Raw genomic sequence first — 17,282 nt, forward strand, 5'->3', positions numbered from 1 at the left:
TGTAAGAAAAATAACATATTCAGAAACACCAATTACTAAAAGTAAAAGCTGATTAATAGCTTATGTAAAATTTTACAAATTCCAGTCAAAATAATTATGGGATTAAGTTATATCAAAACTTTTGATAATAAGAAACTATGTATTTACTGTCTTGTAAGGAATCAAAGCTATCTTATCACCTTACTTCCCTTAGTAAAGATACAAGATAAAAATGCATTTTCCGATTAAAAAATATCCAATGAAATCAATTGCCTATGCAAAGCAAAACGTTGTCTTTAATATGATTTGAGTACATGAAATAACATTCATTCGTAAACATGAGTAAAATGTTTAAGCCTAAACCACCTAATTAGTAGCTTCTGTTTTTTTCCAGTTAGCAACTAGCCTGCTAATGAGAGAGCAGGAGCGGCCACGAGTACATTACAGACCGAGGAACTGCCTCGGGGACTTAAAGCGAGCCTACTTGGCGGCCTGTAGGTTTAGCTGGTGCTGCTTCTCGATGAGGGCGAGCAGTGTCCGGGGCACATCCATGGTCTGGTCGTCCACGAGCACAATGTCGAAGGTGTTCATGTACTTCTCCATGTTAGCCTCAACGTGATCGAACAGGAAGCCGATCTTCATGATGTGCGAGGAGGCTGGCACCCCGGAAGCCATGTCCGCATCTCCAATGGAGTCGCCCATGACGATGATGTGGTCCCTAGTGTGCACCAGGTCGTAGTAATCGCTGCCATCAAGCACGGTTTCGTTCTTATTGAAGGTATGAATCATCGGCTGCTGGAAGCCATCCAGCAGTCCATCCCTGAACTGCAAGAAGTTGGAGACCACCTTGACATTCGGATGCATAACGTTGGCCTGGCGAAGCACGGAGACCACCGAGTTGCCCAGACCGGCGGAGAAGACCAGCGTGGGAATGCCCAGTCGCTGCAGGTCGGCGAAGAACTCGTGGGTGCGGTCACGTAGCGCATGTTTGTACTTGCTGGCTATCTGATCTATTTCCGACTGATCAAAGGCGAAACCGCTGGTCAGCTCCCCCGACTTGGTCCACCACTCGATCATGTACTGCACCTTCTCGGCGATGGGCATGTGCGGATCGATCTCGATGGGCCGGTACTTATGGTACAGCTTGTCCGTCTCCTCCTTGAAGTTCTCGGGCAGCGACTTGCAGGCATTGAAGATCCCGAAACTGGAGGGCACCGTTCCTCCGTCCTCCGTGCGCTGCTTGGTGATGGTGTAGTCAAAGTCGGAGACTATCTGCATGCGCTCCGGTCCGCCGAAGACGAACTCGTTGATCATGCGCTCCACCTTCTCCGGATCCCGCATGCGGCAGTGGTCCTGGTTGAGGGCCGGAATGTCCTGGACCCGCAGTCTTCCGCCGGCGGGCTGTCGCTTCTCGTCAAAGCCCATGTTGAGTAGTCTTCTCGCCCAGCAGCTCAGAGGTCTTCCCCTGATCACGGTGACTGAATATCTGGAATCGCAATCGATGGGCAGAAATGCGCTGAGCTTTCAACGGCGGTATCTGCAAATTGTTTAGGCAAGCGATTTAGTAGCGCTCATTTGGACGATCGTTTGTATTAGTGGTATTAGTGGTTCTATATCTAAACGCTGACCTTGGACGAGGGTTTGTTTTGCCAATTTTTTGCACTTCGTGTAGCGTTTGCAGTTATCAGCTGACTATCGGCGACTCCGATATGACAAGCTTTTTATTTATATAAATTATGGCCAAAAACAATGAGCGAACCGCTGCGTAAACATTCGATTTAGTTTTAAAATATGTTCTCTTCCGTCTCGTTTCGCTAAGCAAACAGCTGTTCTTAAAGACGAAACACTGTGAAATCGGAACAGGAAAACAGCTGTTCGGAGCGCCAATTTTTTAAATTTTTATTTCGCATCAACTTATTTTGCTTTTAGGTATAGGTACCAATAGAAACAACCAAAATTATATTCTTTACGTGTGTTTAAAGTATATTTTAAAATTATTATTTATTTTAGATACAAATTTTATAACTTGTGCTGCGTTATTATAAATGGTTTGAAATTGAGCAGCGGCATATATAACTTAAACATAATTTCCAACCATACAATGCAAAACATTACTAATAACTTGAGCTACGTTCATGGTTTTATTTTAATACACAATATAATAGGTTTAAAATTATTCCTTAAACTTTTGCATTGACTTGGTGGCGGTCGTTGCTAATACGTTTTTGTAAAATTAAAAAATTCGTAATAATAATCAAACTCAATAAGAACATTAGATGGTGTTAATCTAGAACTATAACTAAACAGTTTACATATTTAATATGTATCAGAAAAACGGGAGTGTACTTGTGAGTTGTCTGCTGCCTTAATCAACTACTTGGTAAATTAAACATAATCTGAGTGTGATGGGCAATTAAGAGAAAACGATTTAATCTTCGATTACGATAGCTGCCGGGGACAGATGATTCTTAGATGGCACTTGTTGGTTGGTCTGCTCCAAGGCCTGAAACTTCCACTGAGCCGGCAAGAACGGTTTGAACTCTGGAGTCTTCGCCAAATGACTGCAAGTTTCGTAAAACATAAGTAAGCAAAGAGGTTTTGAGAGGAGACTCTGACCACACTCACCGATTAAGAAAGCTGGCGGCTGATCCGAACGTTTTGAAGCGGAACACTCCTTCTTCTGCTACCTTGACAAGAAAGTCGGAACCATGAACTTTGACGCGGAAGCGCGGCAACCCCTTGGCGCCCATGATGCCGTAGCATGGCCTCTCGTTTCCCTGCTGAGCCGCGGGCTTTTGTCCAGAAGCTGCAACCGATTCCGGGCGAGGTGCTACAGGAGGCTGGACGAGCACTTTAGCTGGCAGGGATTGTCGTGAAGGCAGGTGATCTCCCGCAGTGCTAGGTTTCAGAGGCAGTGACTTACGTGCCGATGGCTCAGCTAAAACAGGCAACTTCGAGATGCCAACTGGAGATGGTTTATCACTGGTTTTGGTAACCTTGGCTGGCAGGGATTGACGTGGTGTTGCGGTTACCGCCGGTTTAGAGCTTCCCGGCATGGATTGCCGATTGGAAGCAGTGGTGGCTCCTTTGGGATATAACCTGACCACCGTTCCCTGTCCTTGTGCTAGTGGTCGTATGATTGGAGGGCCTTTGGAAACGGGCGTAGGCAATGGCCTGATAACAGGCGCTCGGGGCGCAGTAACTGTCCCCGGTGCTGGCAAGGTCTTGGGGGCTTGTTTAGCTATCCCGGTTATAACCGGTATGCGCTTGTTTAAGTTTTCGCTTGGCAGTTTCTTGTCCTTGCCGTCCATCTTGGTGATAGTTATGCCTCCAGGAGTTACAGTATTTCCACTGCTTAGAAGCTCCTGCAAAGACTCGTTAATCCTGTTGTGCACCGCCTTGCTTCCCGACTGATGCGCCGATAAACTGGAGGAGACGGTCTCGGGAACACTCAACGACGTGGTTACCTGCACTTGGGGAGTCAGGTATTGGGTGGTGGGTGCTACATCACCATTTATGGCGGGTACGTTTGCAATGAACGGCATGAAACCACCAGTTAGGCTGCAGGTGGTAACATCTTTGGGAGGACGCGGGGGTGGGTCTACCGTTTCCGCGGTAGTTATCTGCAGAGCGCCACTGAAGGGCATTGTCTGTATGGTGAAGCTAGTGCGCGGCTGTTCCTGCTTAATCTCTGTGACTAGTTGGTGGTCCTCCTGTTCATCGATAACCAGTTGATCATGATCAAGATCATCATCTTCCTCATCACTATCAATGATAACCACTGGCGGGACCGCCTCGTCGTTCTTTTCTAACTCCACAGACAGCTGCGACGGTATTTTTACCACATTAAGACCCGTTGTTTCGGTGGAATTATTTTGGTTCGCTGCCAGCTTAGTCGTCGACTCCATGTCGATCTCGAAGTGCACTTGCCCGTTAACGTGCAGCACCCAGAAGGCCATGCTGCGACGGTGGCGCTGGACGGGGATAGAGTGCTCCCGCTGGTAGACCTCGCGCAGCATCATCTTCCTGTCAACGCTCTGTAGCAGCACCAGCACTGGTGGCGGCATGTCCAGGCCCAGCGGTCCAAAGTAGATCTTCTTCTTTGATGATGGCGTCACAAAGGCGTCGTAGGGCGAATTAGGAAAGAACTGAAGCTTTACCACCTTCTGCGTCTCCCCGGCCACCTTCATCACACTGTGGATTCTGGTCAGCGAGATCATGTCCCCGAAGGCGGGCACGAAGATGTGCGAAAAGTCATCGAAAATGTCGACCACCACCCAACGGTGGTCGGTTTTGTGCTGCTCGGGTATTTGCAGCTCATCCACATCGTTGTGGTTAACCTTTCTGAATTCGATGTTGCTTCGGATCCCAGCAGCGCCGCTTTTGCCTTTGCTACCGGGTGACGAAATCTTGCCTGGACAAGGGGGAGCAGCAGCTGGCCCAGGGGTTGACGACGTAGTTGTTGCAGTGGGAACAGACACAGATGAACCAGAAACAACTTTTGCCAACGATGGTGTACTGGATGATGCTTCCTCGCTCTTCGATTTTTTCTGATGGTCCCGTGAGCGCTGCTTTAGAAGCGAACTTGGTGGAGGGACATCGGCTGTCGAACTGTTCGGCAGTTCAGATTGTGAGCCTCCACCGCTCTGCAGCTTCTTCTGGTGCTCCCGAATGCGCTGCTTCACCAACAGCGAGCACAGCACATTGATCTTTTTTGTTAGCAACGGATGCGTCAGCGGAGTGGGCTTTGTGCAAGCATTGCCCTCCATATGTCGCAGAAATCCTTTGACAAGCCAGTAGCTCTGCCTGCCCTGCATCACCACCGCAAGGCGGTTGGTGTTTTCATTTCGGGTGGAATTCATCAGCATTCGAGCCATTAAAGGCAGCGCCTGAGGATCCGGTGCAAACTTGGTGTTTACCACTGCAATTGCACCGCACACTGAGGGCATTTGGTTTGTTGTGGTGGCCGCCAGAAAGCTGTGATTTTTCATTTGGACGTCCCAAATGAATACGAAACCAGATTCGAAGGCGGCTAAAAAGTTGGTCCACTTAATGATGCACAGAATCTCCTCGTTGGGGGACGGGATTATCTTGCTCTCGCGCTGCAGCGCAAGGTCAATGTCCTGCATCTTTTTGCTCACCAGGGTGTTCATGTTCTTGACCACCTCGTTGTAAAATGAACGGAAGTTGGGAGAATCCGTCTCCGAGGAATTGCTATCCCCTCCGGTGACGGAAGCCGCTGCGGCAGCCATTCCAGATGCCAGAACATCCGCGGAAGCGGCATTAAGGGAATAGCAGGCAGCTATACGAGGCACTTGAATGTCCAACTTATTGCCCTCCTCTGGTGGCAAAGGCTCATCCGTCTGGAGTTTTATGCGCTTAACTGGAGCCGAACCCTTGCAAGGGGTTCCACTCCTCTTCTGACGCGTGCTAGCCTCGCTTCCATCGGAATCATCACGCACCTCTATGACGGAGGACTTTGTTGCTTTTTTGGAGAGCTCTCGCTTCCGCTGCCGATCCAATTCCTTGCGGTAGTACGTAATGGCACCCTGAATGCGACTCTTGAGCAGCTCCATTGTTTCAGCAGTCTCTTGCCGCGCCGTATAGTTGCGCACCCGTTCTGCCCTTCGTTGATTCAGGCGCTGGTAGGAGTTCTTTGGAACGGAAATGGCTCGCCGGCAGATTTGAGGGCGCGAGCGGAAGTAGCTGAAGATCGTATCCAACTCAATGGACCTTTGCAGAGGGGACTCATCATTGAATGAGGGAACAGCTGCCTTGGATTCTTCTATGGATTCAGTCTTGGGTAATGTAGTCTCCTCCTCTTTAGTCTTTGGCTTTTGCTCCTCTTCGCTCGCTTTCTGCTCAAGCTTGAGTTTAGCTTTCTTTTCCTTTCCTTTCTTCTTTGTGGGAATCTCCTCCGGCGTTCGCTCAAAACTGTAGTGCGCCCTGGTGGCCAGTTCTGGGTTAAAGTGGGTCACCGGCGCGTTCCACTGCTCCTTTTCGATAACCACAGGCTTGCCGTCGGGGGACTCACCGCCACAGAAGCACTTATACAGCTGGTGCGTCATGCAGAACGTAGCCAAGTTCTCAATGTCTGACAACCGGCGTAGTCCCACAAAGCAATGCTTCAGCTTGGCCATATCCGTGTCCTTCACCGAGCACGGTTCGCTTAGAGCCGGAGCAGCTGTCTTGGCGCTGGCAGCGGCAGCAGCAGCTGCAGCCGCAGCGGCAGCCGCAGCAGCAGCGGCAATCTTTTTTTGCTTCTTTGAGGTTGGTGAAACCACTTCCTTTTCTTCCTCGTCGAACATGGAGTCATCGAAATCCTCATAACGCTTGGGTGCCTTTGTGCAGCGTCGCTTCTTGTCGCCCTGCGACTCGTTGATCAGCAGTGTCTCGTTGTCGGTGAGCACCAAGGTGGAGGTGAAGTCCTTTTCCATTTTGGCCAGCCGAGCAGTGGCCTTACGGCGCAAGTTGAACGCATCCTCGTTGGAAATTCCGCGACCCTGGTTTAAATAAGAGTATATTGTAAAGACTTTCACAAATGCATTAAAACAACGTGAATATTACATCTGCAGCCTCCACGCGCATAACACGACCCTGCTCCGCTCCCAGGCAACGGCAGTCTAGGACACACTCTGCACGTCCGCAGTGATCCCGTACTGGCAACTCTGTACCTGCGAGGCTGGCGCACAGGCAGCCCAACTGGCAGTAATCCTTAATGCAGGGCTTGTTAGCTAGAAAAGGAAATAATTATGATCTAATACCACTTAACAGGTAGGTAGGCCAACTCACCGTCTGCATTTCTGGCAGCAGCATCAATGATGGTGGCGTTGAGCCGCCTCAGTTCATTGGCCAGGCGCTTCTGCTTGTTGGGCAGTCGCTTTGCCTTGCCGCCCGACTTGTCCGCGTCCCTCCCAGACTCCTCCTTAGCAGGACTCAAATCGGAGGACATGGCCAATAAAGAAGTACCCACCGCATCAGGATCCTCGCTTATGAAACTGTTCTCGCTGCAGCTGATGGCCACAGTGTTGATCATGTCGTTGATCATGTCTGCGCAGGCGAGAGACTCGGCATCCGGTTGTGCAGGAAGCTTTTCCCGGAAGGCGAACTCTTGCAGCTTATCGGGCTCCTCATTAAAGCTTTCGTCTAGGAGCTCGGATCGGTCCACTACGCGTCGCACGAGAATGTGATTCCGATCGTTGAGGTAGGGAATAACGAAGGTGAAACTCTTGCGGCGACCGGCTGGTGTTTGGGCAGCCTGCTCTTCTGCATCCTTCATGCAGGCGGGAGGCGCCTGCAGCGTGGACACACTGAACTCGGCCCACTCGCGTGTTATGTCGTGATGGGGCAGGATGTGCTGCAGATACCGCTTTGCAATCTCGTCCAGTGGTCGGCCCAGCTCTGGCATTACGTCTAGCTGCACATTTGGCATGCTAACAACAGCCATGCTGCCACCTGCGAGGAGCAACGCAGCTGTATCATCGTCCAGCGGCCTTTGCAGCGGTTTCTTGGACAGCGGGCAAGGGCGGAAAATGGCGGGCAGCGGAAACTGGTTGAGGACTTTGGGGTTTCTTGGAGGGCTAACTCTTGTGGGAATCACCTTTAACTCCCGGCAGATACGGGAATCTAAGCAATCGTCACTGCATTTTAGTTCATTTTCTTCTTTGCGAGTTAGCCTGCTCAAGTACGGACTTTTCTCGCGCTTTAAATTATTTCCCCGGGCGCCTGGCAGACGGACCATCTCTCCATCCACCTGGATTACCTGAATGAATTGGAGACTATTAATAAAATACTACCTAAAATGCTTTATCGAAGCCCCACCTGATAGTAGTAGTTGGAGTTCTCGGTGGCCACATAACTGGCTGCTTGCCAGCCCTGGCGTGTGAAGGGCATTTGGGATTCGGGTGCCTGGAGGGCCTGCATGGCGCCGATCTTGACCTTTCTCTGGCGCTGCTTACGCTGCAACTCCCTGTACACATTAGCCTCATTATTAATGATGCCCATCTTGTGGTTCTTGCAACGCTGCAGATACTGACGCCTTTCCGCCACTGTTCGCAAGCGCTGCAGTGCCTCCGGGACGGCAGGCATGTCCATCGGCGGCGCCATACTGTGCGAGGTAACTTGACCATCGTGCCCCATTGGCTCAAGCAACTTGTCCTTCTCTTCCTGCGAATCCGAGTCTTTAATGTGATGCTCCCGCATGTATGCATCCAGGGATTCGCTGACAAAGGCGGAGTTTCCCTCCGTGGTCTTACAATTGCTGGGCACCAGCGGAGTGAGCAGCATGCCCGGCTGGTGGACACTTTCGTCGAAGCCCACAAAGTCCTCGCTGCCTTCGTCCTCGGATGCACAGAACGGAGCCACAGTAGGTTCCGAAGGGATATTGTCCTCGCGGGCAAAGTTCTTCACGCGCACCTTGCTCATGAGCATGTCCAGAAACTTGCTGCCGCCGGCCTTTTCCGTTTTGTCCGTCTTCTCGGCACTGGAGCAGGTGCTGGTCTGACCACTCTGCTCCTTGCTGGGAGTGGGCGGGGTGGGTGCATCCTCTGAGGCGGTAACTTGTGCTGGCGACTTCGTGGGCGTCCGTTCGGCTGCCTCCTTGGAGGGTGCGAGGTTTGAATCATCGAGGTGATCATCGACCTCTTCATTGGGCGTCTCCTCCGCAATCTCAGGCTGCTTTTTAAGCTTCTTGAGTGGGACCTCCGCACTGGGATTGGCGTCTTCTATGAGGGACAGGCTTCTCTTGCCCGTTTTGAGCAGCTCCAGTTGCTGCTTCATCTGCTTGGACAGTTCCTCGGCTCCCAAGGGCTCGGCCACGCTGTACACCTCCGTCTCCTCGTACTCCTCGATCCGGCCCATCTTTTTGTAGTGACCCACTAGGGTCTTGGACCACTGGCGCACGTTCTGCAGGCGGCGCTTGATCATCCGTTTGAGCCGCGGATCGAAGAGCAGGATGCGGACGCGTCGCACGATAAGGACGCGGTGGCCGCGTCGCCGGCGCCAGGCATAGTTCCGGATGATGCAGCGCGGAGTGAGAGCGTTGATTATAAACCTCTTGACATTCCACCAGTTGCGCTGCAGAAAGTCCTTGGACACGGGATATTTGCGCTTCAGGTGTCGGTATTTGATCAGTTCTTTGCCTTGCAGTATGATCGGAGGCAGTTCGTAAGTCATGCTGTCGGAACACGAGGAAAAATCATTATTACGCATTGGAAAAACTTTAACCTCAAAATCAAGATGCCTTTCAGTGCTGACAGTTTTGAAAATTATTGCGGCATTGTCAACACTGGCCGATCAATTTACTGATTCGATCACTTTACAGTACTAATTTCTATGGAAAATCTTTATGAAAAGGACTGTAGACTTTGGTTATTTAATACTTGTTTATTAAATGTCTACAAACTGTGAGCCCTGCTGCTGCGAAAAAACAGCAGATACACACAAAGGTTAAGCCGCAACCCAATTTTACAGGATGTTCATATTTATTTTATTTAATGTTTTGTAAAGTTGCTTACGCACTTTTTGCAAACAGACTCAGTATCACAGAAGCGGTACGTTCACGATTGTTGATGCTGGTTCAGCGCTTACTGCCGCACCCCCGCACAAGCAGCAAAAACACGCGATGCGAAGAGCGCAATCAAAACATTTCGAGCCTTTTATTTTTCCTTTCCGCACAAGTGATGACTACGAGCGGTGGCCAAAATTCATCGTCGGCGAGCTTGGCAATTGTTTCAGTCACAAATTGCACTTTTATTCGGCAGCCGAATGGAAATTCAGACTGCACTGCGATCAGATCACAAAATAATCCAGATTCCGACTCAGCGTCACCGCCACATGCGTGCTTGCAAGAGTGTGTGTGCGTGAGTGTGAGCCCTGGCCGCTGCCCACTACCAGGCATTTCCGGGGAACGCATGGCATGGACTAGCGGCAGTTGTTGTTGCTTCCGCATGCTCAGGTGGGAGAGGGGGTGGTGCGGGGAGCGGAACGCACGTGCGCCCTTCGATAACCGATAAATATGTTATGTAAAACTGCAGGACGAAGAGAAGGGACGAGAACTTCGGGTCGGAGAAAGTGCCCTGGTTTTACAACACTAGAAGTGCTCTACCTGAACCGAAAACGATCGCAGAACCCTTTGAGACACGTGTTAATTACATGCTATTTATGATGTAGATAAACAATATTCTGAAGAAGAAAACAATACAAAGGAAATTATTTTCTTAACGAAAAGTCTTTGTTTGTTTAACACTAATTTTATGCAAGCTGAGAATTTTTTAGGCAAAACAGGAACTTTAAATAACAAAATGAATCGAACAGTCCGAAGATATAAAACCAGAATCCTACATTTCTAAGCACTGCTAATTACCTGCTCTACCTTCATTTCAATAACCTACACACCCCTAATATAATTTCCTCCAAAATATACTGCATTTGGTATGTTTTTTTTTTCTCAACGCAATTGCCTTTTATTAATTTTCACTTGCGAAAAGATTAGTTCAAAGTCATGCTCTTGCGGAAAACTAATCAATAACCTAAAATTTCAAATCCAACATGGCGTCGCGATGGATACATACACAACCGATCGCATGCGTCACTTGAAAGCACCCTCTACGCTCCGTACCAAAATTCCCATGCCGGCAATGTCCTTTTGCACCGCATTTTAAGCCCAGTCAGGGGTACTTACCTGTATTTTAAGCGAGTTATAACAGCCCGTTAGCTTGTCGGCACTTGCAAGTACGTAAGCGCGTCGCAAATATCCAAAATAATTTTAACAATTAACCCACAGCTCTGGTTGACGACGCGTCGAAAAAAGCATAGCCGAATACATACACAAATAGTGACAGACAAACACACTGCGATTAATCCAACATGGCGTTCGATAGGCAGCGCGCCAAGGGATTGTGGAATGGAACGCAGGGCTGATTAGGTAGAGAAAAACCACACGCTGATATTTTGAGGTCATGAAAAACGTGTTCTCTACATTTATACAGCGCAAATACAAGCAAAGATAACGCGTACTGTATTGAGGATCAACAATGGACCTCGTTTTTGCACACACACGTGATGGCACTTTAAGTTTCTATGCCAATGCACGCCGGCTTCTTTCGCGCTCTTTTTGCACCCCTGGAAAATATTGCCCGCCCAAACAGGCGGTCCAAGACTTCAGCTGTATTTTAGGTTATAAGAAAGCATGCCCTAATCCCATTAAATAAATGTCACGTGTTCTTTGTTTACTTTTATTTTCTCTTCGATAAATTATAAATAGAATGGAGTGCTTCGGACAGTACTGTACCTTGAAAAAACATGTTTTTAATAGAACCAATTCACAACTAAGTAAACGATAATATGATAAATAGGGTTGACGTAAGCCACTGTAAAATAGAAGAAAAGCTTGAATTAGAATTGATTCACGAAGGAAAATTACATTTTGTTTCTTGTGAAAATGTTCAGTAGGACCTATTGGAGTAGGATTTGTTGCGGTTAATGTGAAAATCATGCCACATAATTCAGTTTTCTTTTTACATCATTTTCAATAGAAACTTTTGAAAAGAGCTTTTATATTTACCTTGGTACATATATTCATAACATGCTTCGTGAACTAAAAATGCAAAAGAAGGTCAATTGTTAGTCATTTGTTGGATTATTTTTAGACAAAGAGGATTATTTCTTGTGGAAATTGTCAGTAGGACCTATTGGAGTAGGGTTTTGTTGCGGTTAATGTGAAAATCATGCCACATAATTCAGCTTTTCCTTTTCATCATTTTATCAAGATTATTAGATTTTAAAAATAGTTTTAAAGCAAAATAAATTGAGTACAATTTAATAGAACTTAAATTTTTAATTCGGAACAAAAGTTTCAAGTACAATGTTAACATTAATATTTACCTTTTCAATAGGAATCGGAATCCTTAACGAAGAAATGATGTGCTAATCTGAAAAAGATAGAACAATTCCATTAGAAAGGCCACAGCAGGTTTTCGCTTGTTTTTAGTTGAAATACATTTCAGTAAGACCAATCTCGCATTCAACATGAGAAGTTTCAATTTCAGATAGGGGCGAAAGTTAATGCTCATCACCATAAGAACTTATTTTGTTTTTAATTAATATTTACCTTTTTTTTTTAGTTCCCCATCCTTGTTGTTTGAATTACTTTTTTCAGCAATCTGTAAAATAGAATAAGAAAATTATGAGAAACATATATACAACAATCTTAATTTTTAAAGTTAAAATACATTTCAGTAAGACCAATCTCGCATTCAACATGAGAAGTTTCAATTTCAGATAGGGGCGAAAGTTAATGCTCATCATAGGAAAAAAATTTAATAAGAAATTAAAATGTTATCTTACCTTAACTAACATGGTGCTCACGGGAAAAAGTACATTGTTGTCATTCAGTCAAACTGCAAATATTTATGAAAGTTTTAATTAGTAAAATACAAAAAAGGTTCTTGAGCTTATAATTTTATTTATTTTCAGTAAGACCAATCTCGCATTCAACATGAGAAGTTTCAATTTCAGATAGGGGCGAAAGTTAATGCTCATCAGAAAACAAGTTACCGAAAAAATGTACACAAATGGAAACTCACCTTGCATGTAGTCTTTTATGGTCGTCGTCCTTTTAGTAGTTTTCCAAGCTATAAAAAAATAATCAAAATTAATATCCATGTCGAGTAGTGTCAACAAAGGTCTTAAGTAGGTCATTGTTTTCGGTTGCGTTATATTTTCAGTAAGACCAATCTCGCATTCAACATGAGAAGTTTCATTTTTCAGCTAGGGGCGAAAGTTATTGCTCATCAGATAACGCAAACGAATTTAGCACTTGAAGACATTTTAAAATGTAGTTTAAAACTCACCTTGCATTTGCGTAGACCTGCCTTTCTAACTGTAAAGCTAAAGAGAACTAAGAACTTGAAAAACTACCAAGACTTTCACAATAAAATGTACAATTTATTGCATTGCGAATGTCACTTAAATGCATTTGTAATTAGTATGCACTTCTACACATAAAAACACTCCTTAAACTTAACAGCTAGCAAATTGGTAGGTGTCTCTACATAAAAGCGTAGAGTTCTCTATAAAACCTAATCCTATAGAAACATTCGATTTCTATTCCTGAGCTTCATCTCTGTCCCTATCCTTATCCTTCTTCTTCTTCTTTTTCTTCTCCTTTTCTACTGGCTCTGGCTCCTCTTCAGCAGCTGGGGCCTCCTCATCGCCCTTGTGCTTCTTTTTCTTCTTCTTTTTGTCCTTCGAAGGAGTCTCCTCGGAGGCTGTTGGCGCCGCCGGTTCCTCAATACTGGAGGTGCTCAACTTGCGCTGGATAAATAGTATTATTTAATAAACGATTATCCGAAAGAAATCGATTTAGAAAAGTTACCTTGCTGGGTTCACTGGAGCCATTGGAGGGAGAAACCTCTTGAGCAGCAGCCCCTGCTGGCTTCTTGGCACTGTAGTCCACAAAACCGGTCAGCCACTCCTTAGGTGTGTTCTCATTAGGCCGGCCGAACTTGTCCAGTTTGCCGGCGGCGATGAGGGCCTTCTTGGCTGACGCCTTGGGTCCCAATCCCCACTTGCGCGGATATGTGTCGCGCTCCATGATCACCCGCTTGATCTTGGCAACCACGCCGTGGTCGCAGGACGACATGGTGGCTGTGGTCATGAGGGCGATAGCCAGGCAGATCGCCTCACCCTTGGTGGTGCAAATGACGATCTCCTGATCGATCTCAATGCCATCTTCGTAGCGCAGGACACCAGGCAACATAATCTTGGCACCATAGCAAACGGCATTTATCTGTGGAATAACGAGGCATTTAATTGAGATCATAAACAAAATTTGGGAAGAAGAGATGTCGACCGAATATTCTTTGTCGAGAACGCAGGATAAGAGCGCTGCCCAACATACACACATCAGCAGCTTTACTGTTCCCAATCATAGTCACAGGTGCTCGTGGGGATTGCAAGCACCTGCCGGCTTAATATCATGGGGTATAATACATTGGACCTTAAACTCACCGAACTGTCCTTCATGATGATGCGCTTGTGGTTGACCAGCAGACCCTCCAGCGGCTTGATCACACGTCGCAGCATTGACTCGTCCTTGTGGTTCTCGTACAGCCACATGGCGTCCAAAACATCGTGCATGGTCACCATGCCGTCGCGTTCAGACTGAATGCCCGAGCGGACTCGACGCAGCTCCAGCATCTGGCCACCGACGCCCAAAACGAGACCCAGATGGACGCACATGGTACGGATGTAGGAACCGGCCTCGCAACTAACCCAAAAAACACCTGAGCACGTGAGTAGGCGGAATTGGAGGAGAGAAAAAGACGAGGTTTTAACATCTACAATGTGCATTTGCGTGGGATGGCAAATACTGGTGTTTCACTGGCTTTGGCGGGCTGCATCCCTGCAGGAAAAAATAATCCAGCAGCGACGCACCAGCTCTAGAGGAGAGTGGGTAAATAAAGCCTGACTTACCCATATTACGGCTCTCATCGTAGTCTAACAGCTTGCTGTCGTAGACAGTACGCACTCGCAGTTGGCGCTTTACGGCCGAGATGAGAGGTGGTCGCTGGAAGAGGGCGCCACGCAGCTTCTCCAGACCCTGACGCACCTTGGCCACCGACTCCACGGCTCCGTGGAGCTTGAAGATGGCCACGTACTCTTTGCCAGCGCTCTGCTGGGACTTGACTAGTCGGGTGGCCCTGTCGATGCAGACAATCAGGCAGCCTGTTCGAAAAAAAAACGAAAAGCACGAGGCCACACATTGAGGTTAGGTTGGGCGGTCGGGGGAAAACACGCGGTACCACTTACCCGTGACTTTGGGATCCAAAGTGCCAGAGTGGCCGGTCTTCTCCACCTTGAGGATCTTTTTGATCCAGGCGACCACCTCGTGGGAGCTGGGATTCGACGGCTTGTCTAAGTTGATGAAGCCCGTCTTCATGTACTCCTTGATGTCGCGGTTCAGGGGAGATGATCCGTGGGCCAAGGGAGTGTAGTGGTTGGAGCGTATGTTCAGCTTGTCGAAGTTCTTCAGGAGCAGTGGCCATTGCGAGGTGTCCAGCTCGGCGATCTTGGAGGAGGGCTTGATCTGGAAGTTGCCCTGCTTCTGCAGCGTGCCAATATCATCGCCGTCCAAGGGCTCCTCCTTGATCTTCTTCTTCTTCTTGCGTGCTTCTGCGGGCAGAACATCCGTAAACTAGGAGTCCCTTTTAATTCATCACTTTTCCGACTTACCCACGTCGGCCATTTTAACTGCGTTTGTCTGGTAAAACTACTGATAGACGGAGAGAAACCTCCGCACGTGTTGCGCGCTGCGAGAAAATGGACGGGAAAACACGTGGAGCGCGCGGTCCATCGATAAGTTTGGTGATGGTCCACGATGGTTTAGCCATGGGTTGCACAAAGGCAGTTATCGATATGTGACAAATATTTTTTGTGGTGGTTTTTGGAATATTACCATATTAAAATCTTATATTTATTGTTGTTTTAAATTAGATCATTATCTACTGCTGTTATAAAAAGTTCTAATTTTTATTTTTTTTAATTATCGAAAAAATAATTTTTCTCTGAATTTTTATTTATTTTGTTACTATTTTTGTTCAAAAATATCTATGTATATCACGATTAAATACAAAAACTCATCAGATTGTTAATAAACTCCTGATCCCTTAAATTAAAAGTAAAACCATATTAAAGCTAATTATATATCAAAGTGTGCCAGTTTTTGGCAGGTTAAAATAATAAAAAAATATTTATAGGTTTTCTGAAATGAAACCTTCGAAAATATTTTTGGGCACTGCGGATGTAAACTAAATTAAACTAATATATATTAAAGTTTCATTAATATACCCGTTTTTGTGTAATACTTGTAAAAACTAGGGTATTCCCTAGTCTATTAAATTGCTGAGCTGTTGAATTTTGGGCAGCCTTATTAGCTAGTCCATACAAACTTCATTGAAAAGAGATACTTTTTGGAGAACAACTATAACAACATAATTGTAAGTTCGTGGCAAATAAATAAAAATAGATATGATTATCCCGTACGAGGATTTTCGATACACAAGCAATTTAAAATAAATATTTTAGCAACTTGTTGCAGCCCTTGAATCCAAAAACTGCTGTTCTTATCGATAGGTATCAGCTGTTGTCACGACTGCTGGCTTACAACCGGTTGTTTATTTTTATAGATTTTTAAATTAAAGTCCTGCAGGATCATGTCGAGGCGGGGACTACTACTAATGGGCCAGTGCATGCCCTGCATCAAGCAGAATGCCTCCAAGATCCGCATTCGCCGCATGGAACTGGACAAGAACCTGAATATGGTAATCGAAACATACAAGAGCTCACATCAGAAAATTCACCTCTTCTTTTTTTTCCAGTACTTCAAGAAGGACGAGTTCTACTTTGCCCACGATCCGCAGAAGGTGTGCAAAACCGGGGATGTGGTCCTGATCAGGGAGCTCCCCGAGCGACTCACCCGCCTCATCACGCACAACGTGGAAAAGGTCGTCTATCCGTTGGGTGACATAACCGATCCGCTTACTGGAAAGAAGGTGGTCGTGGGCAAGTACCGTGAGGACATCGAGATGGCCAACCAGCTGTTCGGCAAGGCGGAGAAAGCCTTCGACTACGAGAAGGCTCCGCCACGAGGTCGCCTCGAGGGAACCAAGGACTTCACGCACGGGGAGACCTACATCAAGTACCACGAGGATGGCAAGGACCAGCCGTTCGCCGTATAGTAGACGTCAAGTCGTTTATCTGTTAAGTTTCCCCTATGTTTGATAGTAAAGTGCATTAATTTGTCTTAGAATTTGCTTTAATTTATTTCTGAACTATCTAATAATATCCTCATAAGGTTTCATACTCATAATCCCAACATTTTGGAAGATATAAAAGGATACTCAAACCATTTTGTATGGACCGTCCATGCAAACGGAACTCTGAAGCTTGTTTTCTCATTCTTTAATTTTACTACTTCTCATAGAAAAAACTTTACTAAGCTGATAGAAAAACATTCGAATACAATTGTTTTCAAGAATTCGGTTTTTGATCGTCTCCTTTAAATAGTTATCCACTAATTTAAAAGGCCATAAACTTCTCAGAATGCCATTCTTCCATCTTATAAGAATCCAATCGTTTGCTTTAACTTGCTTTATATTTAAGTATAAGTTTTTAATTATAATTTCTTTTTGGTTACCTACTTATTTTTCTACTCAAAACAAAAAGGATTTATAAATTGTTAATATTGAACTTGCCATCATATTAGTACCTTCCTTCCATTTTTACCATAAACCAGACATTGA

The 17,282-nt window shown here is 46.3% G+C and overlaps 4 protein-coding genes, 2 long non-coding RNA genes and 5 other non-coding genes across 15 annotated transcripts; 2 read left to right on the forward strand and 9 right to left on the reverse strand.

The window, feature by feature from the left end:
• Positions 1-239: 239 nt before the first annotated feature.
• Positions 240-1,774, reverse strand: cN-IIIB (cytosolic 5'-nucleotidase IIIB). Its single transcript, XM_017072258.4, has 2 exons — positions 1,608-1,774; positions 240-1,516 (listed from the first exon to the last, which is right to left on the reverse strand). Exon 2 carries the CDS (start codon positions 1,402-1,404, stop codon positions 460-462), a length of 945 nt encoding a protein of 314 aa, XP_016927747.3. The 5' UTR covers positions 1,405-1,516; positions 1,608-1,774; the 3' UTR covers positions 240-459.
• Positions 1,775-2,097: 323 nt separating this feature from the next.
• ocm (over compensating males) lies at positions 2,098-10,800 on the reverse strand. Of its 2 annotated transcripts, none has more exons than XM_017074069.4 (6): positions 10,661-10,800; positions 7,801-9,154; positions 6,772-7,741; positions 6,547-6,713; positions 2,605-6,482; positions 2,098-2,540 (listed from the first exon to the last, which is right to left on the reverse strand). In XM_017074069.4, the coding sequence occupies exons 2-6, from the start codon at positions 9,151-9,153 to the stop codon at positions 2,408-2,410; spliced, it is 6,501 nt and encodes a 2,166-aa protein (XP_016929558.3). In that variant the 5' UTR covers position 9,154; positions 10,661-10,800; the 3' UTR covers positions 2,098-2,407. The 2 variants fall into 2 exon arrangements, with proteins under 2 accessions (XP_016929558.3, XP_016929557.3); XM_017074068.4 differs by lacking the exon at positions 10,661-10,800 and adding an exon at positions 9,499-9,796.
• On the forward strand, positions 9,986-11,210 carry LOC118876977 (uncharacterized). Its single transcript, XR_005013916.3, has 2 exons — positions 9,986-10,710; positions 10,763-11,210. It is a non-coding gene; the product is annotated as an uncharacterized lncRNA (long non-coding RNA).
• Positions 11,198-12,329, reverse strand: LOC118876976 (uncharacterized). 2 transcript variants are annotated; one of them, XR_011603813.1, is made up of 4 exons: positions 12,089-12,329; positions 11,863-11,909; positions 11,543-11,575; positions 11,198-11,348 (listed from the first exon to the last, which is right to left on the reverse strand). It is a non-coding gene; the product is annotated as an uncharacterized lncRNA (long non-coding RNA). The 2 variants fall into 2 exon arrangements; XR_011603812.1 differs by lacking the exon at positions 12,089-12,329 and having other exon boundaries at positions 11,863-12,076.
• On the reverse strand, positions 11,972-12,060 carry LOC118877017 (small nucleolar RNA Me28S-Gm1083). Its single transcript, XR_005013954.3, has one exon. It is a non-coding gene; the product is annotated as a small nucleolar RNA Me28S-Gm1083 (small nucleolar RNA).
• LOC118877016 (small nucleolar RNA Me28S-Gm1083) lies at positions 12,204-12,292 on the reverse strand. The gene has a single exon (XR_005013953.3). It is a non-coding gene; the product is annotated as a small nucleolar RNA Me28S-Gm1083 (small nucleolar RNA).
• A 111-nt stretch (positions 12,330-12,440) lies between the features above and the next one.
• Positions 12,441-12,528, reverse strand: LOC118877014 (small nucleolar RNA Me28S-Gm1083). Its single transcript, XR_005013951.2, has one exon. It is a non-coding gene; the product is annotated as a small nucleolar RNA Me28S-Gm1083 (small nucleolar RNA).
• A 163-nt stretch (positions 12,529-12,691) lies between these two features.
• On the reverse strand, positions 12,692-12,780 carry LOC118877015 (small nucleolar RNA Me28S-Gm1083). Its single transcript, XR_005013952.3, has one exon. It is a non-coding gene; the product is annotated as a small nucleolar RNA Me28S-Gm1083 (small nucleolar RNA).
• Positions 12,781-12,903: 123 nt separating this feature from the next.
• On the reverse strand, positions 12,904-15,368 carry Nop60B (dyskerin pseudouridine synthase 1 Nop60B). Of its 3 annotated transcripts, XM_017075052.4 has the most exons (6): positions 15,214-15,368; positions 14,791-15,153; positions 14,455-14,706; positions 13,990-14,264; positions 13,355-13,768; positions 12,904-13,293 (listed from the first exon to the last, which is right to left on the reverse strand). In XM_017075052.4, the coding sequence occupies exons 1-6, from the start codon at positions 15,224-15,226 to the stop codon at positions 13,084-13,086; spliced, it is 1,527 nt and encodes a 508-aa protein (XP_016930541.2). In that variant the 5' UTR covers positions 15,227-15,368; the 3' UTR covers positions 12,904-13,083. The 3 variants fall into 3 exon arrangements, with proteins under 3 accessions (XP_016930541.2, XP_065719797.2, XP_036669601.3); XM_065863725.2 differs by lacking the exons at positions 14,791-15,153; positions 15,214-15,368 and having other exon boundaries at positions 13,990-14,248; positions 14,455-14,576; XM_036813706.3 differs by lacking the exons at positions 12,904-13,293; positions 13,355-13,768 and having other exon boundaries at positions 13,990-14,248.
• Positions 13,825-13,964, reverse strand: LOC118877010 (small nucleolar RNA snoR639/H1). The gene has a single exon (XR_005013947.2). It is a non-coding gene; the product is annotated as a small nucleolar RNA snoR639/H1 (small nucleolar RNA).
• A 714-nt stretch (positions 15,369-16,082) lies between the features above and the next one.
• On the forward strand, positions 16,083-16,789 carry mRpS17 (mitochondrial ribosomal protein S17). Its single transcript, XM_017072603.4, has 2 exons — positions 16,083-16,301; positions 16,359-16,789. The coding sequence occupies exons 1-2, from the start codon at positions 16,194-16,196 to the stop codon at positions 16,716-16,718; spliced, it is 468 nt and encodes a 155-aa protein (XP_016928092.3). The 5' UTR covers positions 16,083-16,193; the 3' UTR covers positions 16,719-16,789.
• The last annotated feature ends 493 nt before the right edge of the window (positions 16,790-17,282 follow it).

The sequence above is a fragment of the Drosophila suzukii genome, chromosome 2R (assembly GCF_043229965.1).
Source record: "Drosophila suzukii chromosome 2R, CBGP_Dsuzu_IsoJpt1.0, whole genome shotgun sequence".
Taxonomy (NCBI): Eukaryota; Metazoa; Arthropoda; class Insecta; order Diptera; family Drosophilidae; genus Drosophila; species Drosophila suzukii.